The 23857-nt window shown below is 44.0% G+C and overlaps 1 protein-coding gene across 2 annotated transcripts; it reads left to right on the top strand.

The window, feature by feature from the left end:
* Nucleotides 1-217: 217 nt before the first annotated feature.
* On the top strand, nt 218-23799 carry bcl9l (bcl9 like). 2 transcript variants are annotated; one of them, XM_071540986.1, is made up of 9 exons: nt 218-464; nt 15077-15150; nt 15521-15933; nt 17434-17556; nt 17963-18137; nt 18767-18851; nt 19158-21588; nt 21695-21949; nt 22124-23799. In XM_071540986.1, exons 3-9 carry the CDS (start codon nt 15609-15611, stop codon nt 23332-23334), a joined length of 4605 nt encoding a protein of 1534 aa, XP_071397087.1. In that variant the 5' UTR covers nt 218-464; nt 15077-15150; nt 15521-15608; the 3' UTR covers nt 23335-23799. The 2 variants fall into 2 exon arrangements, with proteins under 2 accessions (XP_071397087.1, XP_071397086.1); XM_071540985.1 differs by having other exon boundaries at nt 19155-21588.
* The last annotated feature ends 58 nt before the right edge of the window (nt 23800-23857 follow it).

The following is a 23857-nucleotide window of genomic DNA, read 5'->3' as shown; positions in this document are numbered from 1 at the left end:
GAAATGTTAAAATCAATATTAATGTTCTCACATTTAAAGAATGTAAAATTTATTCCAATCTCATTCAGTGAAGAACAGTGGGAGACATTATCATTACAGTGACATACGGATGCCTGTGTGGCCACACTAATTATTGTCAGTGGCTGGGAGTGATATGCTATGGACTCGCAGCGAAATGCAACGTCCTGCCCTTCTACATCTTGAATAGTGGGGAGTCATGAACCGCTGCAAGGTGACGCGTCCTCCGCTTTCAGGCGAAACTTCAGCCTAGAGACACCGTGTTATTTATCAACCTATCAACCGTTGTGAAATTGCACCAGCTCGTCTCTTATTAAACATCGGGACCATCTTGCGCAGTGGTACGGCGAACGGAGCAAGCGGTGGCGGCGGCCACTCCGGGGAATGTCGACTGGCCGTCAGTCCTGACATCGGCCTCTTCTCATCTCAGACACCAGCGAAATGGGGTAGAGTAGACAGCATTTCAAAACACTGTCACTGTCGAAGCATGCTAGCTAGTCGTATGTTTCTGAGCTGATTTTCTTTGTGTGTGAACTCGTAACTTTCTGTTGTTTGAAGTGTTCGGGTCGCTAGCAAGGCAATAACAAAGTTCAAATCCCGTTAGCTAGCATTGGTTCGCTTGCAGATGTGTGCTACGGCGACGTCAGCTTACAAGCAAGTAGCCTAGCGAAGACATGAATTAGCATGCTAAGTTAGCTAACGTTAGTGGATCTGGCTGGCGCAGCAAGTCTCCACTCATGAGCACTGGGGTTGACATCAGGGGCTTAAATCCTCCTAACAAGGATGCGATGCCTGCTCAACTTTATGCTTTAACTAGTTCGTCTTGCTGATGACCAAATTTCCATCCAGATGTGTTAACTACTACTATTAGCTTGGCAGCTAGCTAATCTGACAGACTCAGCCAAAGCTGCCTTGAATGGTTTCAGCTAAGCAGCTAAACCCTGTTCACTAGGTGACAGGCTGCGTAACGATACCTGTCACTTCAGACTCAACGTGGGCATGTGAAGAAACCAACATCAGTTAATGCTACCGCTACTTAACACTAAATGACACATAACTGTTCATGTGCTCACTAGTAACGTTAATGTTAGTAGCGATTCTTTTTTTTGGAATAATATTTTACGTTAGGCTGTCCCTGGTTCCCCTCCTACACTCAGTTTCACATCGACTAGCATACTCTGTTGCTGAAATTTAAACCAAGTTATAATTCCTGCCAACCAGCCACATCTACACTAACCAAAGTTTTAACTCTAGTAGTACATTGGATAGTTAGTAGGACTGCTATGTTAGCTAGTAACACTTGTTAGATGTCAGGCTAATATTACAAATGGTACACTAGCACTCAAGTTTTCACTGTGTCTTGTGAAACTGGTGTGACATCCCTTTTTGAGCAAAGTCGTTATTTTGTGTTCTCACTCTCCCCACCTTACCTTGTGTCCCTTGCTCTTCCTGTGTGTGTGTGTGTGTGTGTGTGTGTGTGTGTGTGTGTGTGTGTGTGTGTGTGTGTGTGTGTGTGTGGTCTCAGTTCAGTAATTTTGACTACCCATAGCCTTGGCCTTTTTGGCACTTCAGCCTGTTGAATATGGTGTGATATGCTGCACTTCAGCCTATTCGCTGGTAGTGGTAATACAGCATTTCTGTCAGTCAGTCAGCCAGGTGTGTGTGTGTATGTACTGTGTGTGCGTGTGTGCATGATATCCTGGTGCGCTATATATAGCACCTAACAGAGTTTGCAACTTGATCCGAATTGTCTTTGAGGGCTACAGTCCACTGTGTGTTGCTTTCGAGTGCAAGTGGAATATCTCCCACATCTCCTAGTTCACTGCATCTCTTTCTTTTTGTGCTGTTTTATGAGGATAATCCACTGCCTACCTGCAGGCCTTCGTGCACGCCTACTGTTTTATGAAATCAGGGTATAGTGCTTGATGATGGAGTTTGTGTGCAATTTATTAAGAAGAGAGACAAAGTATTCATGTCTCAAAATCACATGTTTATCGAGTTGGTCCAGGCATAAGTAATACTTGATTTGTATCCTGTAGAGCACACAGCACTACAAACAACTTGAACAACAACAATACTACACACACTTGAGTACACCTTGAAGTGATGGATTAACCAAGTGACTGAACAGGTGACAGTGAAGTAGTCTCATCCTATAACAACGAGGCTAATTTATCTATAATGTTATATATTATATATATATATATATATATATATATATTATATATATATATATATATATAATATATATAGCTATATCAAGTCGTAACGATGCATTCACTGACATCCTAGATGTGAATGAATGTCTATTTCCTGACTTTTTTTTTTTTCCTACAGAATTGATTTGAATGAATAAGCACATGGCAGCCACTGCATGCCCACACAGACTGCTCCAGTGCAAGCAGAGGCAGATTTGGTGAGCTGCTGACAAAGTGTTTCTTATCTGGTTAGGTGATCTGAGAGCTTTGGGGTGAGTTACAGGGAGCACTGCTAAGGTGAGCTATGAAAGAATAATGTGATATTGAGAACGTTTCCACAAGGCGGAATATACTGAGACGGTTAAGTACTGGACTTGATCGGCCTAGTGAAAACGGCAAGGCTTCGGCTACTCTTTAAAAACCTTAGGCCTCAGTCTAATCCCTTAGTAGAGAACATTTAGGCATGTGTTGTGACACTTCAGTTCTGGTTCAGTTTAATGCCCCGATAATCCTTTGTTGTTCTGTGCTCTTCTGTGTGCTTATTTTTTTTGCATATTTTTGTATGCAGTCTTTGTGGACTAAATTCACTGTCCAGACTGGCCACGGCCACCTGAAAATGCAAGTCTTGTCCTCGTCCAAGTAAACTGTGATGCTGTAGGAGTGACAGCATAATTCAAACCAACTACAGGAAACGACCACAATCTGATGCTCATATTCAGCTATTTCTTCATGTGTTCTTAACTGGCATGAACACAAGAGAATGTAAATTACGACAAAGAGTGCATGCATCATGTTTAGCTTAAGTTGCAAGGACTGGAATCGTATTTGTTTTCACTTATTTCCCATCGCCAAAATCATTAACTTCGTAGTATGACAGGCCACTAAAATTCTGTCCAATATACAAGCTACTTGGAAGTTCATCTGACTTTTGTTTTCAAGTACTGGTTTGCTTGTAATTGGGTAATTGGGCAGTGTGAACCTAGACGAACCAAACAGCAAAATTTAACAAGGTAAAATTTCCAGTATAGTTTGGCCCAAATGAAACAAACTGCAGGTGTGATTGCACCTTAGCTTAGTGACCAAATGTCAGGAGCAGTTCAAGGTAGTCAGTCTCAGTTGGTCTCCAAAGTAGGAGTCGGGAAGAGCCCAGTGGCCACTTTACCATGTAGAGTGAGCTCTGGGCAGATCGAACCAATCATCAGAGCATTTTTACAATGTATAAACAGAGTAATATTAAAGCTAGCAAAAGTAAATCTGCTCTATGAAAGAAAATTGCATTTGAAGCTGTGTTAGCCTCAGGTTCATGTTTGTGAACATTTTCAACACTCTAATCCAAGTTTTGTTGGGGATGTACAGAATCTCTTGCAGGCTCTGACAAAGTTTTTGCTTTACGGTGTGCTTCATACATGACACAGTGCCACAATTTGTTCTTTCATGATTCTAAAACTTTAGTATTTGCATCACCTTAATTTAATTGGATAGAGGAACTGTGCAACAGCCGAGTGCTTTTATTTATTTATTTATTGCTCAAGTCCAGATTACATACATTACTCATGTAGACCTCCACCAGTGCAGGTTAGTAATTTTGGCTAAAACTGCAAGCCAAGCTACGCTAGTTAGCAGGTATCTAACTAACAAGTTAGTGCTATAGTCTTTTACTAAACTTGGTAGGAAAATGCCAGTAATTTAGAAAGTAGCACATTCTTGTGAAACGAGTGCACTTGTGCTTTGTAGGTGGAGGGTGGAGGGGTGGGGTGGGGTATGCATGATTGGAGTGAGTGTCTTTAAAAACTCCACCTGTTGTAGAAAGTGCTGTGGTAGCACATTGTTGCCTCCAGTTGGTTGATGCTAGTTTGACTTACCTTACTGCCTGGTGTACAAGCTCACACTGTTATTTCCCCTATGCAGGGCTCTTAGGGCTCTGTGCAGCCTAAACAGCACATACCGCAATTCCCCTAAGGAGTGCGCATTGCAAAAGTCGTTACACACTAATGCACAAACATATGAACACACAGAGCGTGGCTGTAACTGGGATTCTGTGCCGGATGCTGCATCTGTCACCTTCTCTATCCTCTCAGACTCTCTATGTCCAGTGCATTTATATTCAGAGCGTCAGTCACAGTGGGCAGTGAATCCTAAAATTCACCATTTTCACTATTTTAGACAAATAACTTTATAGAAAAGAACAGCACTTCCAAATAATGGTTGGTTACCTGCCAAAGTGTCTGGAGTATACAAATTTGCCAGCCGCAGCCAAAGATTTGCCAGCATTTGATGGTGGCTGGAAGTAATTTCCGACCTTGTTTATGACCATTGTAACAATTGCAAGAATGCTTGCTCTATCTCTTATCTTTTTCATTTAGAGATTCCATCAGCTGGTTCACTGCTTCAGCTCGGGACACTCCCCTCTCTACTCCTACCTGTCTCTAGTTGATTGGCTACCAATGGCTAGCTGGACTATATTTACATTAGAAGAAGAAATCATGTGCGTCCCTTAATGCAACTCATGGCAACAACTTTTGTTTTTTTAGTTCCACTTGTTTAAACAACAGTATTACTTTAATCGACACATTTCAAAAGATCTGATGTAAAAATCTACAATGAGGTTTTCCATATCTTACCGGACCAGATATTGTCATGATATTGTGTCATGAACTGTGTTTTCTGGATTGAACTAGATTGTGAGCGGAGTGTATTGTTACACTGCTACTTTTTATTGTTGTCAGTTTTTAATGATGTAGTTGGGTCGACCTGTTGAAAAGCCAAAACGCCACAGCAGATCGGACAGACTGGCTTTCCTGTCCTGAGCAGACTGGGAGGTGTGTGTTCAGCTTTGCACAGAATGGCCTCTGTCCATCAGCCTTCTTTTTCCAACTGCTTCTGTGTCATTCTGTCTCCCTTCTGTCTGTACTGTGGCTGCAGTTTGGTCTTTTTCCTTGCTCTAGTTGGCTTTCTTCCCAGAATGTGTTGGAAAGGATACAACCCTTGACCCTCTGTACAAAATGAGCCCAGTACTTCCCTGTCCCTGAGTGGAGGCAAAACCATGGACTAGGTGCCTGCAGTCTTCTTACCACTTAATTTCCAGTCTGTTGAGGACACATAACATCTCTATCTGCTTTTGTCTGGAGGAGCCAACAGATCTTCTGTAATACTGCCTTTGCTTCCATGCATATAGCGAAATCAGCCCCCTTAGCCAGTCTAAAACACCCATGATACAACCAACTACAGCAACCAATCAGTTAAAAAACACACGCTTCACACAGTTGGGCATGGTTTGATTGACGGAAGCAGTTAATCTTATTGCCAACATATCGTTTTTCCTCCTCTGCTCTGCTTTTCCTCCACTTCTTCATACGCTGTACATAATGTTTTCCTCGTGTGTAAAAAGGTGGCTACATTCCCGATCATTCTTTTGTCATCACTATTTAGTACAGATTGTTAAAGGCTACATCAAAGACAGCATAGCTTTGAGACCTTTACAAATGTCTCAGTTTTCCTTTTTCTTTAGCCTTTCCTCTATTACAGGCCCTTCTTTCTGCACATCGCCTACTGGTTAGCCTATATTTACTCAGCCCCATGACATGTTTTGTTGCCACAGCAACCTGCCCCAACCCCCCCCCAATGAGTTGATTTCTTGGCTGTCACCTGTGTACTGTCCCACAATGCACTGCAATTTACCTCCAACAAGTACTATGAGCACACTCTGAGAAATATTCAGTGAGAGAGCTGCTGTAACATGGAGCACAGAGAAGGCAGCTATGCAAATCACAGACTAGTAAATGGATTTTGTGGGTCAACTTTTCCCAAAAGGAAAAAGATAGGTCTAATAGACCAATAGCAGCCTTATCAAAGGTTTAGCATTATGTGTATTTCAACCAATTGCACAGGTTATCAATGTTTCTTCAGCTCATGCTTTGTACAAATGGATGCTGACCTGCAGTAACCTCTTGTTATGCTTGTAGACTGATACATTCCCACAACAACAGGCTGCAGAAAAACAAACTGCATGTTTGGGGAGAAGAACAAGCGTGTGATTGAAGGAAAGGGGGAGGGAGGAAAAAGATAAAGATTGGCATGGAAAGGACTATAAAGAGCAAGAAGTGGATAGGCCTATAGGGCAGAATGTGGTCAATAATGCGTGAACAGGGTTTGCCCTCCCTATTACACTCTTAACAGGCCCACTTGGGTGGTTTTCTGACCATCAAAATGTGAAATATGCAGTATATTTGCTATTTTTTCCTTCTGCAAGACATTTGAATGAGTTCCAGTTGTGCCATTTTCTTGCCTACAGCTTCTGACAGGATACAAATATAGCCTTGTGTTTACTCATAAAAGTTATGAGTTTTGAATCCACCATCTCTGTGCAAAAAACAACCACACTGGCTGCATTACCACCAAATCCTCTGTACGAGCCAGGCAGCAACATCTCACTTCATAACCTGGAATCAGTTACTGTATAATCAGTCATGAATAGGCTAGTTGGTGTTGTCCAAGGCGACCTTTCATTGGTCACATTGTTAAGGGATTCTTTGAAAAGACTCATTAGGGAAGTATATTTTTTCATCATGGGCCTTTGTTCTCTATGATTCAGATATAAGAGTACAAAAGCTGAAAATTTATTGCAATTGTGCATTTGTGTGTAAAGCAAGAGTTTATGTAGCCTAAAGGCTAAAATACAATGTCTTTACTGGCACAAATAATCACTCAAATTGCACTGGTGGCTGTCACTCGGGAGCAGTTTGACATTATTGGCCTCAGTTGGTTGGCAAGGGTTTGACGGCTGAATCAGTGTCTTTGAACTCTGGGCAGAGCTGGCCTATCATCACCGTTTTTGATTTTCCTGAAGTTGCAGGGCTAGCAAATCAATTCGGCTCTGAGGGCAAACTGCAGCTGACAGAACCATCTTATGCTTCTCCTTAAATTTCCACTTTGTGTTTTTCTCTCAGAGATGTAGTGCAATGATTTTAATTCAGTCAGGAAAGCTTACTATGGATTTCAAATGCGAGGAGTGTCATTTTTTGATGTTTTGTAAAATTTGTTTTAACTGCTTTAGTGGACCTTTCTCTATGATCAGCAAATTCTTACCAAGTTGAAGGTTTGAGTAGCTTTTTTTTTTTTTTTTACAGTACCATGAGAACATAGGCTACATTTTGGCATGGTGGCCCCAGTGGGAACTGAACCACAGGGGACAGTGACAGTACTATGCTCTATTCTAGGTCGACAGTGGCTAATCTGAAATAAACTCATCATACAGTACAAACAGTAGGCTAATCATTGTTTTGTTGTCTATGCTGCTACTGTGTGGTCTGTTGCTCGGTTGAAGATTTTTTCCAGTCTCACCTGTATCCTTTAGTGCCTCTTGATTAGGAGAGGGATAGAGCAGCTTATTAGGCTGATATGATGAAGGCTTGTAGGTTGAATTGTTGGTCTATGCTCAACTGCAGTATTCCTGCAAACTGTAATGCTGAGTTACTTAATTAAGACTCTCACAGTTGGGAGAAATTCCACCATTTATAGCTGTATTTTCTTGATTTTTCTCATGCATGATAAAAGCATGATTAATCCCCGAGTTTCCACATTATGAACCAAGATTCAAAACTCTCAATCTCACATCACTTTTCTTTCAAGTTAGTCCTGGCTAATTTTTCCATAGAAGTCCATAGGTTAATTCACCAGATGAAACTCAATGAAAATCGTACCACATCTAAATCAATGGAAAGTGGTGTTAAGGGTGACAATTTTGGGCTTGTTCGATAGCTTTGTATGTGGACATCCAGGGAGTCATTACGCCAGCCACATAGTCCACATTACAGCCACATAGTGTAACTTAAAAGCAGCCGAGCGCAAAAGCCCATTCGTGCAGCACATGATAAAACCGGGACAAATATTGCAAGGATGAATTTCTCCCCCAGCAGCAAGAGTTATTCCCACTTAGAAAAATGCCTTTGTTAACACATTTTATATTATTTGTGCTATTCTGAGGGTCTAATAATAGTAAAAAAATCTATCTTACACTGTTACGTATCATCAGTCTGATGTACAATCCATTACAGTGAGTTATTTTGTGATGAAGTGTTGTAATTTGCCTTTGTTGTATCCACATTCCTCCAACCTGCCACATCTTCATTTTTTCTTCAGTAAGTGATTTCCTACATTTCCCAGAATGCCTTTCAACAAACCCCAGAGAATGCCTGGACTTGATGTATTCAGATTGGTTTTATGTGTAGGAGGAGAGAGCAATGATAGAGATAGTGATAGTAAGAGCAAATGAGCTGGAGTTTCCAGTCGAGAAAAAGTGAGACTCCTGTTCCTTACTCAAAACACATGTCTTGTGGCTGCATTGCATTCTGGTCTACTAAGGCTACTGTCAGTGGAGGAGTTGGTATCTCTTCCTCTTCTACGATGCATTTCTTCCTGTATGATTGTTCAACATTGGTGCAAAACGGTGAGTCTACAAAGAAGCCCTTGTTATTTTATTCTGAGAAACTGACACCAAAACCTGACGTTTATCATTTGATGTTTTAGATCGTTGAAAATTGCTCTCTTATTAAACTCCATTGTAGTTGCCTGGGTCCAGACCTTTGAATCCGCCCACTCCACCGAGTTGACTGATTCTGGTCTGGCATCATGACATGAAACAGAGGTTTCTCCCGGTTGAAAAAGTGATCGGTCCAATGAGCACCGGGGGGGGACTAACGATTAGGCAATTAGCGCCATGGGCGGGACTAACGCCATTGTCAAGCTGTGTGCCCGAACCAAGGAGGAGTACTAACAACAATGGCAACCACTATAGACAAGATAGACGCTGCTATCGAGGCTGTTCTAAATCGATTAAAAGTCGTCGTACTTTGTTTTTACTTCGCTCCGTGTTGTCAAAGATGCTCTATACTTTCTGAACTGTCTCTGGTGTTGTCATGACTACAGTGTCGACTTAAAATGACATTAGATTCAGGCGGATACATTGGTCTCTAGTGATTGGTTAGGGAAAATCTAATCCCCCTCCCCCACGGAAATCGGTTAGAGTGGAGGCAATGCCAGACTGAAGATGGAAATGGAGTGTAACGAGTTGACAATTCTGTCTGATATCAGGCAACCATTGTAGCTGTGCTGGAAACATCTTGGTGTGACGTGACGTCATCTACATTTGGCTAGTTATAGTTGGCTAGATTTTTTTTTTTTATTTCTTTAAAGGGTAACTTCGGTATTTTTCAACCTGGACCCTATTTTCCCATCTTTTTTGTGTCTAAGTGACTAAAGGGGACAACAATTTTTGAAATTGGTCCAGTACTGAGCGAGATCGCTTCAGCCGGCAGCCGCGAAACGGGCTGCAATGTAATCTGCCGGGGCAAATGCACACCGTCAATGTACGTCCACTAAAAGTGCTTGTTTTTGCCACTGACTGGCTCAGATTGTTAGTGTCTGACAACATTATGGAAAAGGACCCTACAGAGAAATGAAACATTTTTTCTTTACCATTCACCATTTACCATTAATTTCAGTTTCCATTAAATGGTGTATATGTTATGAAGTAATACTGAGAATCAGAATTGGGACACTGTAGTGAGTTAGTGGATTTTTTTTTTAAATTTTACCCGAATTTTTAAAGTAAATTACCAACAAAATTGCCAATACCACCATATGCCCAATCATGAGGTGGCATTTTGTAATGGCTGTGCCATTAGATTATTATTATTGATCAAAACTAAAGGAGAACTTGGTAGGCCGTGCAAGGACAAGTTTCAATGTAGGTTAGTGTCAGAAGGCTTGTTTTGGAAACAAACACGCATGTTAAGTTAGACATGGCCTTGTGCAGCCTCAGCTAGAGGACACAGACTGGCCCTGCACATTCACCTAATTTTCCCTCTCTTAGTCTCAGTCTACATTTCGACTGGCGCCATGCGCAAATGCAGTTTGTTAAGCCAACTAGTGTCACAAAAGTTTCAACTGTGCATCTCTGTGTTGCTGTGCGTGCTTCTGCGTCACACACATTATTTTTCATTCATCATTGCAATTAAACACTTTGGCCTCAGTGTTCGCTGGTCTCGATCCACAAAGCGGCTCTGTGGCTTCTGTGTTCCCCCCTCTGGACTTGGCTCCACGTTTTCTTCTCACTTTTGCCCCTGACTTCCCAGGGCTCTCGTGGGCTATAAATACCAGCCTGCTCTCTAAAAATACAGAGTACTGTGTGACCCACTGGGACTGAATAGGAGCTCAACCTCTGCCCGTGCACGTACACACACACACACACACACACACACACACACACACACAGACACACACACACACATATAGTAGTCACATTCTGACCAACCTGTGCTGTGGTTGTTATACCATTGTCCAGGGAATTGCATGGAATCCTGGAAATCACCCAGGATTTTTTCTTTATTTTGGAATACAACATCTATGGTTATAAAATAAATATTAAGTCAGCTTTTTCCACAGTCAAAGGCAAATATCTTTTGGCAAATTAATTTGAATCATTCATCAAAACCTTTAGGCCTAATTGAGAACAGTGATGCTTGTTTCCAGTGATGTTGAAGGAACGCAGGCCTCCTGCTGTGTGTGTGTGCGTGTGTGCGTGTGTGCGTGTGTGCGTGTGTGCGTGTGTGTGTTTATCATTGCGGCCTAAACTAATCGGCTTTCTAAGTAAACACCATGTGCTATGCATTTCAAACTCATTGAATTATTTCCCTAATTTGTTGGGAGTAGCGATTGGACACATCTGAACAAGATCCAACTGTCAAATTGAATTTGTTTCCCAGAAAACTTGTGAAAATGTCAAATGAGAAAAGGGAGGTAGATAACATTTTATGCTCTGACACTTGAGATTCAAGGGTGAATGCAATGACTTTCAGTCATTTGTTGATTACACAATGGATAACAACACCTATACAATTGCCAAGCCGGTGTTTTTGACTGATTTAATGAATGATGTCATATGACAAAATAAAATTGACTTTGCCAGTATATACTGAACAAAACTGATCAAACATTTAGTACCTGTTGCAGAAAGCCAATGAAGCCCTGTTCAGTAATAGACAGTAGGCCTGTATCCTTTAACAGTAGTAGCTCCAGCAACATGTTTCCTTTAAGGGGAACATGGGAATGTCAGTGCCTCTGATTGGAAATACCAGCTCTGCTCTCATATTTTTAATTCCCTAAGTCTGGGTTTTATGGTATATAAACTCTTGATTGTATTACATATTATTTACTGAGCAATTTGATTAAATTCATGATTCAAATGTCACCATAATTTATTGCTAGGCTAATCATTTCTCAAACCTTTAGCAGTTTGAGAAATGATTCATGTGGTTTTGTTTTCATGTGTTTTCTCTGTAATTGGTCAGTTGCTAGTCAGTGTAGGTGACGCCAATGCCTTTATTAGTCAATCTCAGACAGACATACACCACGTATGTCTGATTAGTCACAAGAGCCATTGCCCTTTTTATAAAAGCTGAACTGGTGCTTGTACATTTCCAAACTGTTTGAATGCGCTCTTTTGCACAGTAACTGTTATTAACTTAACATTAACTGTTTTTTGTCAAGGTGGTGGTGTTGTTTTATTCTATTAATGTGTAGGGCTGAAAGGTATTGACAAAAAATCTAATTGCGATTATTTGACAGAATATTGCAATTGCGATTTAATCCCGTGTGCAGGATTTACTGAGTTTGAGTTTGATGAAAGGTTTTCACCAATATTGTAGATTTATGGACCAAAGATTACCCACAGCACTAAAACAAGTTTAGAAATCCATTTTGGACGTGGCCCCTCTTCTTTCTTAAGCAATTAGTTGTAGCCTCTGTGATTTGGAAATTGCAGAAGTTCATATTGCAATTTAGATTTTTTTTTCTTTTTTTCGATGAATTGCTCAGCTCTACCACTTGGGGTGCAGCAACCTGGAAAGTGCAGTGGGACAGTCCATACCATGCGAGAGGGGTGCAAAGTCTTGCCACTGAGAAGCTCTTACGCCATTAGAAGAGAAGTACAGGAGACCCTGTGTGATGCAGTCTGTGAAGCCGGATGGAAAGCTGCAAGCTTGTCCACATAGACACTAAGCTAGAGTGAAAATGCATCTTCAGAACAGAAACCTTTTTTGTCTCCAACTGTTGGACTGGATAAGTGGGAGGAAATGGACGAAAAGCTCCCTCAAGGGACATTAACTTTGATTTTATAACCTTGATTTTATTGCGAATTACTTGGCGTAGCAGGTTGATTTGATGTAATTCATGATTCAAATGTCACCATAATTAAACGCTAATCATTTCTGAAGCCTAGCAGTTAAATGTCTTGTTATGTTCATGTGTTGAGGTCAGGCAATAATGAATGCAGATGTCACTAATGAATTTAGTCTGCGTCAGTACTCCAGGTGTGTCTGATTAGTCAAGGGAGGCAAAACCTTTTTATAAACGACAGTGTGAGTCGGTGGCAATGCATTGCAAGTGAAAATTTGCTTGTGTATGTGCTTAAAAAATCAGTTAAAAACCTTTATAGTACAAGGTGTGGCCTGCCTTGTCACGTGTATAATCGGAAATAAATTCAGATAAAAAAAAGAATAAATAAAATATATGGTTTTTATTATGTCCTCCTGACTGAAGTATTTTTTCTCCAGATGTTGCAACGCAAATCTCTTCTTAAGTCTATTCCAAATAAAATGATTTTGAGGCCTGTAAACAGCCCTCTGTAGATGGAATATCTTGGCTTGATTAGGGGAGGCTGCTTTGTTTTTTTTTGAGACCTGTGACCACATAACTGTTCATTTAAACATTAATTTGCTAACCAAAAATCACCACTTGTCCCAGTACTTATGTGTTGCTTGAACCACTTTGTTTAGCTACTGTTCAAGAAGTGGGGAGAATAGCATGTATGTACTGTTGATTAAAATATTTACTGAACATTTGTTACTATTTTAATATAATGGTGTGTTACCACCATTTTAGTACACCAAAAAGCCACCCGACACTTCACCTACGAAGGCCTTGCATTGTAGCAACTCCCCAGGTAAAAATCATCCAGTTTGAATAGGGCTTTAGCAGCAGTAAAATCGCTGTAAAGCATGATCTCTTGTGGCTGATTGCTTAAATATAGGCTACTTACTACACATGGCAAGGAGTGGGGATAATGGTAGTGGTAGGCCTGACTTCAGGTTTACAAAATGTTCTAGTCAGACTCAACGTTTACTAGACAGTCCAATGAGTTTTACCCCCTGCAATTTTGTGTTGCTTTCTGACCACCGTTTAGAAAATTCCACACCATTACAGCCCGAGCTGCACTGCGTACAGCTTCTCCAGCCCTTTCCCTGCTTCTTGATTATGTCGACTACAACACAAATTGTTGGTAGTCTCATCTCCTTGCTATCTGGTAGGCTAGTATGCACTGCAGATAGGCCTATTTTTTCTTGACCGTCCACTTGGAGGTCAGCAACTCACCATATGATTAGTCTGCCTCCGCCTTGTGTTGCACAAAGCAAGTGAGTCACACTTTGTCAACAGGAGCGACGGTCTGACTCTGTCCCTGTTTGAGTTAATGACTGATGAAGTCCTCAGCCAGTGAACAAGGCACCTCTGTTCTGACTTGAGCCGGTGTTAGTTAATGACTAATTGCAGCATTGTGTGTTTACCATTACCTGCCAAGGTGAGTGAGTGGTACAGATGGCTCTGCTGGAGAGGGACAGCTGACCTGACTGACTGTGCTGTGTGCGGTGGTGTGATTGTGTCATCGACCAAAAATGGAAAGCAGTGGAAATGTTTACAAGGGATCTGCATTATGTCAGCCAAATATCTAGGCTAGATGTTTTTAACTGGCTGGGCTGACTGTTTGGACCAAGCATTGTTCAAACCAGTTCCAGTTGCACTAATTTTGCGTGGGTGTCTCTGTTTTGCTTATTCTTTGAGCAACAGGTGTGGAAGTGTCTTGTTGAGACCTGCAAATACTGAAGAACTGTTTTGAATGCTCTGTGCACAAGCAGCACTAGTCTATGTGGGATAGACAATATAAAATGTGTGTACAAATTGTCACACACACACAGAGCACACACCCCAGTTGCAGAGGTTAAAATCAGAGGCTCGGGGTTATGGACACAGGCAGGTGGCGGTGTCAAGAGGGCGTCAGCTTGCAGCTATGGACTTGAACCCAGAATGAGAATCCTGCAGTATGGCCTGCCCTGCTGCTGGGAAGTTTCTTCCATTGAAAAGGCTGAGCCTGAATACTGCTCAGTATCAGGGCCGTCTGTTTCCTTAGCATTGCTAATAAAGCTAAAGGCAGTTAGCCGAGGGCTGAGGTGTAGTGCCACCTCATCTGGGCTCTCAGGACGCACTTAAAGGGATTAAGAGCAAATGTGGTTAATTCTGATAAACCATAATTAGTTCGGTGGTGTGTCTAAATAGGCCAAAACTAAAATCGGTAATGAGCAGATAAAGCGTTTTAGATTATTTGTACTTAAACCCAGAAAGAGAATTTAAAGTGTGAAACGGAGAGAATGTGTCTCTCTGAGTGAGTGAGGGAGAGACAGGTATTGCTAGAGATAGTGTTGTGGAATGTGTGGTGGAGTTTTTGTGGTTTGCAAACTGCTTGGGAGGGGGAGGGACCTAAAACACTGGAGAGCTACTTCTGAGTTGCGGGTCCCTCCCCCAGCTCAAACTCACTCTTTGCTCTCTTTCCCTTAAAGGGACAGCTACATTAGAGTTTCTCTCTGGCCTCGCTCTCTTATCAATCTTCTGGCTTCTTCTCTCCCTTTCCTTCTTTGCTCATGAAGTTGATGTTGACCCAGAGGCCGAGCACACACACACACTGACAGATAGCATTGACAGTGAAGGTTGCTATCTTCCTCTGCTGATGGTATTACTCCCTTGTTACCCCCCAGGTCCGCGTGTGGTCAGTGAAGCGTCCTGGAGAACGGCATGGCACTATGTCAGTTGAGCGTCTGGGTGAGATGAGGTGAGTGGAACAGGCCGAAAGTTTGCTTTAAAGGCCTAATCCGGTACCAGAGTGTAGTGCCATTCATCAACTCACTGCTGGCGTTGTTGAACATTTATTTTGATTGGAAATTTAGCCTGCAAGTTATTTTATGAAGCTGTGTATCTGTGCTGTGTGAGCTATGACTAGTAGCGATTTGCTGATCACTTATATTCTTTTATACTTCCAAGTTATTGCTTGTGGATTGGTCAGATTTGTAGTAGTGCCGGATCAGGCCTTTTAGAGACATGTTCTGAATTTGGGCCTCAAATTCTGTATCAAGCCCTAAAATGGTTTAAGTGTTTTAATACTCTGTAGTACTCATGATGGTATTTTTTCCACTCTCCATCAGTTTTGCCTGTAAGCAGTGTGAGCTCCACTGACAAACAGGCACAGCTATTCTCCCTACCAGACCTCCACCTCAATCACCAGCCAATCAAATGCACCCTGACAATAAACTGGCCAATCATGGCAAGCAAGTGACCAGTGACAGCCGATCCCAAATACCCAATGTAAATCAGCAGGCTCAGCAGCAGCAGGGAGCTGCTGGCCACCTGGGTCCAAAGGGCGTCGGTGCTGGGAGCCATGGAGTCAAAACCAACCAGATTTCTCCCGGCAACCCTGGGCTGAAGGCTGTCAGCCAATCAGTGAGCAGCGTCGGAGGGATGCTGAAAACCAAATCCAAGCGGGAGCGAAGCGTCTCCATTGACTCTGGCGAACCAAGAAATGCCATTCCTCCGGCCCTGGAGCCAGACGCCAAAGGAGGTAAGGCACACAGACAAATACGTCACAGTAGACAAGACTCAGACAAAATGTGTCAAGGTTCTGGGATGTATAGACCGCGCACTCCTGTTCTAACTATGCAGCAGTTCACTTCCTCTACCTCCTTATCAGCCAAATCTTTACCAGAAATACCAGATTACGTACATTCACCTCCTCCAGCAGGAAGTGAATGTAAGGACAGAAGAACTTGTTTTCTCTCTCGCTGAAATGCCCTGACCTTTCTCTGAAGCGTTCAGAATTTCCCCCTGGCTTTTGATAGTTGTGCCATGCCTGTGCTGTAGTGACGTGTCTCAGATGAAAAAGCATCAGGGCTTTCTGTAGTGCTCAGATGGAGAGACGGGTCATGAGGTTGTGAAGATTTAGTAAGCCTAGAGAGGTTCTTAGTAAAGCAGGAGACGGCGAGTGGGTGGAAGGACTGTGTTAAAGCCTAAGTTCCTTTGTGAGTGCTTCAGTAAACATTTGTGTTTGATCGAGCCTTTAGGTTTTCAAGTGGTTTTTGTACAATATGTTGGTCTAATTTGCATTTGTTTGCCCTTGTGTGTTTTAAGCATTTGCATGTTCACGTGACTGACTGCAGACTACAGTAATAAGATTTTCTGAAACTGAGTCATCTGGGCCTCCTGTAACATGACTTGAACCTAGTCTTTAAACACACTCACACACACACACACACACACACACACACACACACACACACACACACACGTTACTTGACATACTGAGAGGGAGAGGTGTGGTTGCAACACAAAGAGTAACAGAGGCTGAAAGAGGGAGAGAATGAAAGCTAGGGTGGATCCTTTGAAGGAAAATCTCTTCTGGCTCCATTTAACCCCCCCCCCCCCACCCCACCTCCCCCAATACACACACACACACTCACTTACTCACTCACTCACTCACTCTCTCCCTGTGATCTAATTTCTGCCCGTAGAAAAACAAAAACGCATTCAAATGAAATGCAAGTCACCCCCCCGCCCCCGCCCCTTGCTTCAAACCACTTCACCGCCACACCTGGAGAGGGCCAATGACAAAAGAAAGTCTAAACAAGGTAGCAGACAGGGCTAACTAGGTGACTTACCTGTATAACATAAACCAGTGTCTGCTGCTGGCGGCAAAAACAGATGACGAAAATGAAAGGTTAGCTCTGTGTCTCTCTGCCTGTACTCTCTCTGTGTATAGGTTAAGGCAGCAGTCCTCCCTCTGCTGTCCTTCCTCTGCACTGTCACAGAAAACCTCCTTCTGCACATTCACACCAGTCTTTCTGGTATTCTGTTACCCAAGCTTATCTGATATGCTCATTGGGAGGTAGGTCTCTGCCAACAAGTCAGTCAGAAGTTTGAGTGATGAGCCTGTAAAACACTCATTGATTTGTCTTGTGTTTACAGAGCTTCTCTGATTGGGTGACAATATTAAAAGGACAATAGTAAGCCAGTTGTCAAAGCCAAAGTGTTGACGCGTGTGTGTGTTGTGTTTCTTATCCTGTAGAGGGTGTTATGCGCAGTAAGCGACGCTGTGTTCTGGAGAAGAAACAGCCATATAGTGGGGATGAATGGTGCTCTGGACCCGACACAGAGGAAGATGAAGACAAGCCGCACACTGCAACCCATCGTGAGTGCACCTACCTCCATGGAGAGGAAACACATGGACCATTGCAGTCCTCTAAACATAGCACAGTCCTCACAATGGTATCATTGTAACAACCTCTGTGGTGGCAGCATGAATCACATTCAGAAATCCCCTGCTCCACATTTCCATTTTATTTTCTCTGGAAACAACTCCGTTAAGGCCATAAGTTGTTATCAGTAGCTGTTTTCAAAGCTTCTACACACAACAAAAGGAAGGAGATGTCAGCTTGGATGACCATGCCATCACTTACCAATGATTTGGCTTTTCATGTGTTTTAGCTCCATCTAGTGTTTAGATGCTGGAGCTGAAAGGGTATATTGGTGTTGAGAGTTGACTCCATTATCTGCCACTGAAGACAAATTAAACTAGTGTGCTGATTCTCTCTCAGGGGAGCGAGTGCTGGCTGGTCCTATCCAGGGGCTCTCTGGTCGCTCGTCTGCAGGGCCCATCTCTGAACCCGGGGGGCCAGCAATGGGACGCGGAGTGGGACCAGGGTTAAAGGCAGAGCCACCTCAGCCTTCCCAGCAAGTGGTGTATGTTTTCACAACCAGCCTAGCCAACAGGTGAGAACTATTTGCAGGGCGGACACACAGTTGTCTTTTGTGGCAACAATGCTGTGATTATTCACTGCCATCCAAAGTGGAGGAAAGAAGTCAAGACAGGGTTCCCACACTCATGGAAAATCTGGAATAGTCATTGAATTTTAAAATTGTATTTTCCTGGCCTTGGGATGTTATGAAAAATAATAAAAGCGAGAAAAGTTGTGGAAAAGTCATGAAATTTTATTAATGAATGTTCAAATGTCACAAAAAGCTGTGTCTGGCTCTGAAACGGTGTAGACCCCCCTGTTGGAGGAAAATATTGTTGGTTGCTGACTGTTTTTTTGTTGAGTTAAAATAATATTATACTCCTTGATTTTAAAGTGAAAAACAAACTAATGCTTAAAGTTTGTGTAGATGATGGTTACATTTTAATTCAGTCTCATTAAAATTTGGTCATGGAAATGTTTTGAAATTTCATCAGTGAAAAGATGTGGGAACCCGGTCTAGATTGTCTTCATCTTATCACCAAACATACATTCTGTTTTATTAATCAATCTCCTTTTGCTGTTTTAGATTTGACTTCTCCAAAAGGGAATTAATATAACTTTTAATATGTAATTTTTAATCATGTCTTGTATTCTGTTGTACAGTGCTGCAGAGGCAGTAATGAAAGGACAGACCGATTCCATTCTTCTGTTTCACCAGCAAAATGTTCCACGCACCAAGTTGGAGCAGGTCAGACATTCGCAACTCAGCAGGAAATTATACAAATTGTCAAGTCTGTGTTAAACCACAGGGGAGTAAAAGTGTTTGTCCTCAGTGATCACCACAGGTGCAAAAGTATGTGGGAACCTTAATTTGTTTAGCTATTTTGGTTTCATATGCCACTTTGTTCCTGTTTCCATTAGCAGTAGTTGTGACAAAAAGTGAATACTTCTGCTAAGTGAGCAACATACAATATAATTGTTATATTGTTTTGCCTAAAATACCATAATCAACGTCAAATGTAACTCTTTATTTTTCCTCTTTTGTCTGTAGCAGGGCCACGCATCAGGGAAGCTCCCTAGCCTGTCTGAGAAGGTGAGCTCCAGCAGCTCTCCACCCATGGGCACCCCTAAATCCCAGAGTGGGACGCCACGGCCAGCCTCTGCAGGAGTGGGAGGCCATTTGCATCCTGCAGGGACACCGTCATCAGCAGGACACTCTGATAATGAATCCTCACAGACCAGACCAGGTGGAGCCTCCAGCAATAACATCAGCGTCATTGCCCATAAGTCAGAGGGAGGGAGCACGGCCACACCTACAGGCCCAGTCCCAGGACCCGGAGGTGGGGAGGGTGCAGGGGGGTTGCCTCTCCCTGGTGCTACTGTCTCTCCCTCGGGGAGTCCCTCTGTCTTATCAGCACACCTGCAGAGTGATTCAGGCCAGAGGAGTGGCCCAGTGAACACGGATGGTCTTTCCAAAGAGCAGCTGGAACACAGGGAGCGCTCTTTGCAGACACTGAGGGACATAGAGAGGCTGCTGCTGCGCAGTGGGGCCGGTGGAGGCGCCGGAGACACAGGAGGCGCCAACAACAATCCTAACAATAACTCCTCCAATCTAAACAATAACAATAACACTGATAGGAGTGGTATTCTTGAGGACAGTGACAATGGTACTAATAACTCTGGAAATTGCAGTAGTGGTAATATTTTATCTTCAGCCTTGCCTCCTATGGGAGGGATGAAGAAATATGAAGAACCCCTGCAGTCCATTATTTCTCAAACACAGTCCCTTGGTGGACCTGCCATTGACAGCCCTCAAATGGACTCTCACCATAACATGCCGCAACACCCCCATCACCAGCTTTCTTCACCTGGGCTGGACATGGGTCCCTTGCTTGGACCAGAAGGGCTGACCCCAGAGCAGATGGCCTGGAGGAAGCTTCAGGAAGAGTACTACCAAGAGAAGAGACGGCAGCAGGAAATGCAACCACCCACACATGCGCAGCACTTCAGAATGATGACAGAAATGGGCATGCATGGAGGTCCCATGATGATGAGAGGACCCCCTCCTCCCTACCACAGCAAGCCTGGAGATCAGCAGTGGGGTCCTGGCACTATGATGGGAGGAGGGATGGGTGGAAATGCACGTATAATAGACATGAACCAAGAGGGACCCCGCGGCCCAAGGTTCCTGGGACAGATACAGAGAGGGCCACCTGGGGGAGGGGGTTTTCCTGGAAGTCCAGGGGGAGTTTTATCAATGGAGGGTCTGGGACCTCAGAGGCCCCCAAGGCCAGGGATGATATGGCTAGATGATATGCCCAACAACATGGGTGGTGGGGGTCCCTTTCATGGCTGTTACCCTGGAGGACCCGGTGGACCTCCTCAGCACTTGCAGGGTGACCCAGAACGTCTTATAACCCGCGAAGAAATGTTTCGTATCATGGAAAAACGACAGTTGCAAGGGCTCCACAGGTTTGAGCTTGATCGATTAGCTAAACAGCAGCAACAAGGCAACTTGGGCCCAAGGATTATGGATAATCCTGGGGGCCCAGGCTTTCCCAATTTGGGAATGAGTCGGGGTCCACCTTCCCGAGGTGAACCTATGGACTTTCCTGGCTCACGTGAGATGATTGGCTCTCCTGGAGGGGGAGGGGGCCCCCAGATGAGAGACATGGTGGATTCTCCTTTGGGGAGCAACCTTAATATGAATATGAACCCTCAGATGAATGCTCAACAACATCAGCAGATGATGCTGTCTCAAAAGCTCCGAGGAGGTCCTGGTGGAGTGGGGCCTTTAGGTGAAATGTTAAGCCCCGAGGAGATCTCACGAATTAGGGCCTCACAGAATGGTAGAGGGGGAAATAAGGGAATGATCCCGGGACCTGACGGCCCCCTCCAGTTTCCCAATCAAGGTCCCTTCTCTGGGGGGCAGTTGGAAGGGCCCTATCTCCAGCAGCCTGGCCCTGAGATGTTTGGACCTGACCAGCACGGTCCTACTCAAATGGGTGGAACATCGCGGCTTAGTCATATGCCAATGACCGGAAGCCTCAGGGGAGCCGACCTCGGTCCTCGCCACCCCTCTGATTTATCAATCAATGTTAACCCCATGGCCTCTCCTGCAATGCCTCCTCCTCATCAGCTCAAGTCTCCATCCCTCAGCCAAGAGCCATCTCCTCTCCTACCTTCCCCCTCTGCTCCAGGACTCAAGTCCCCCTCGCAGATCTCCTCTGCAGGGCCTCATCCTCCTCTTCCCCCTGCTTCTGGTGCTGGGACTCCTTCTTCTTCTTCCATGAAGTCTCCCCAGGTAATGGGGTCTTCCGCCCTTGGGTTACGCTCTCCCTCTGCCTCTCCTGGACGGCTCAAGTCCCCAACCATGCCTGTGGGCTCTCCAGGGTGGACATCTCCTAAAACGGCTCTTCCAAGTCCAGGTGGTCCGACCAGTGGGAAGGGAGTGGGCAATGGAGGAAGTAGTTCCACTGAGACAGGTACAGTCAGAACCCAAGATGACCTCTGCAGTGTGTTTTTTCTTCATGCATGTGCTGTGCCTTGTATTGCTGTGAAATAAATCAATTTTGGTGATGTTCTTTGCAGGCCCATCACTGCCCCCGAGGAGTTCCAACTCCACCCCCATTAGCCAGCCAGGCTCTATGAATCCCAGCATGCCATTTACTTCCTCTCCAGATGCCCCGCCATCCCAGAATCCTCTGTCCATGATCATGTCTCAGATGTCCAAATACGCCATGCCCAGCTCCACTCCTCTCTACCACGATGCAATCAAAACAATTGCCACTTCCGATGATGAGATGCTGCCAGATCGACCTCTTCTATCTGGTGTCAGCATTGGAGGTATAGTATGAAAAAACCCTCTTCATTCAACCTAAGCCCTCATATGTCATATTATAGAAGTGCTATTTGAAATTATGATATATATTTCATGAATCTAACAATTTGAGAAACTACAATTCATTTTCAAATGTTAGTAGTGTGATTTTTCACATGCTGGCTTTGTTACCCCATCAGGAAACATGGGGAACCCCCAGACCTCCCAGATGCTTGTCTCCCAGAGCTCCATTGGACCCCACAGTGATCCTCAAAGCCCCATGGGAATGGTACTCCAAGGTCAGCAACAGCTTTCCCATGATGCCTCAGGACCTATGCTGTCTTCCCCCAACCCCATGGGCATGCCTGGCATGAATTCTGCCATGATGGGAGGAGGACCACCTGATGGAATGGGGCCCTGCAATGTTTCACCAATGTCTCAAAACCAGATGGTTGGTTTTCCTCGCATGCAGCCACCATCTCATGGGCCCATGCATTCCCCTGTTGGAGGAATGTCACAGCATTTTTCTCAGTCTAATGAGGATGTTTTGCCACCTCAGCAGTTGCACCTGCTTAGCAAGGGACATCCTCACCAGCGCCCCCCACACCCCTCAGACTCCTTCCCCTCTTTGCCCATGGGGGATGGCCCGGATCTAAGTGAAGTTATACGACCCAGTCACACAGGGATCCCTGAGTTTGATCTTTCCCGTATCATTCCTTCTGATAAGCCCAGTAGCACCCTTCAGTACTTCCCCAAGAGCGAGCCACAGCAGAATCCACACCAGGGGCAGCCATCCCAGCAGCCTACCCCACAACAGCTCCTCAAACAGCTCTCTTCCTCTGGCCCCCCACATAGCAGTGGCCCCTCATCCAATCCCCACATAGCCAACCTACAGAACATGATGGCAGAACAGCAGCTGCCACCTCACCCCACACATGGTGGAATACGCCAAAGCATGGGAATGCCTCAGGGGGGCTCAAGGGGTATGGTTCCTGGTGGGGGCATGGGCCCCATGTGCCCCCCTGGACATATGATGGGAAGGACAGGCATGGTGCCCCAGCAGCAACTCCAGCAACAGCACCACCAGCAGCAGCAGCAAGCCATGATGGCCAACAGCCTTCTCCACCACCCTTCCCATCCATACCCAGGCATGATGTCCCCCCAGCAGCACCCACACAATCTGATGGCACAGCAAAACCTTATGATGATGCAGGCCAAGCAGCGAAGTATGTCAATTCCAGGAGATCCCTTTGGCCCCCAGGGTCCTCTCATGTCCCCTCAGGGTCCCATGATGGCCCCTCCCCATCCACAGTCTGGTATGATGGGCCCCCAGTCTCTCAGACAGCGGGGAATGTCTCTGGACAGTCCCATTGGCTATGGCCCCGGAGGTATGGCCAATATGCCATTCTGATTCAGCTCACTGAAACTGTAAAAAAATGTATTTCCAGTAGGTTGCTTTCCCATTATGTCCAAATGTTTTCATTAATGTTATTCTTGCAGTTGTTTAAAAAGATGAATTGTAAAAAAGAGATATCAGTGATAATCTTCAAATTTTGGAGTACAACTGATTAAAAAAAGAATATTTAAAAGCACCGTCACACGGTTCAATAACAAATCTGAAGCCATTTTCTAAAATACTGTAAAATATGTATATTTCACAGATGTGTGTATTTGTTGTGGGAACAGATTGACGGTCAGGAGGAGTGCCTCAAATTTGTATTTGTTTTAATATCATTGATTTATTTTCTCCAACTACCAAACTGTTGTGCAAAGGAAAATATATATAATATATAGTTGCTGTATATAAGATGCAATTTGTGATTGTTTGCAATTGTTCTGTATAACTGTGTTTTAATAGAAGTCTAAAAAAGAATAATACTGATCTATAACATGGTTTTAGTCTCTGTTATTGTGGTGTCAATTATTGTGGTTTG

This window comes from Centroberyx affinis, unplaced genomic scaffold, assembly GCF_046629955.1.
Source record: "Centroberyx affinis isolate AG114_WGS23_722 - 3 ecotype Tasmania unplaced genomic scaffold, CSIRO-AGI_Caff_v1 ptg003761l_1, whole genome shotgun sequence".
In the NCBI taxonomy this organism is placed as follows: domain Eukaryota; kingdom Metazoa; phylum Chordata; class Actinopteri; order Beryciformes; family Berycidae; genus Centroberyx; species Centroberyx affinis.
The sequence above is the reverse complement of the archived record's forward strand: the minus strand, read 5'-3'. Positions and strand labels throughout refer to the sequence as shown.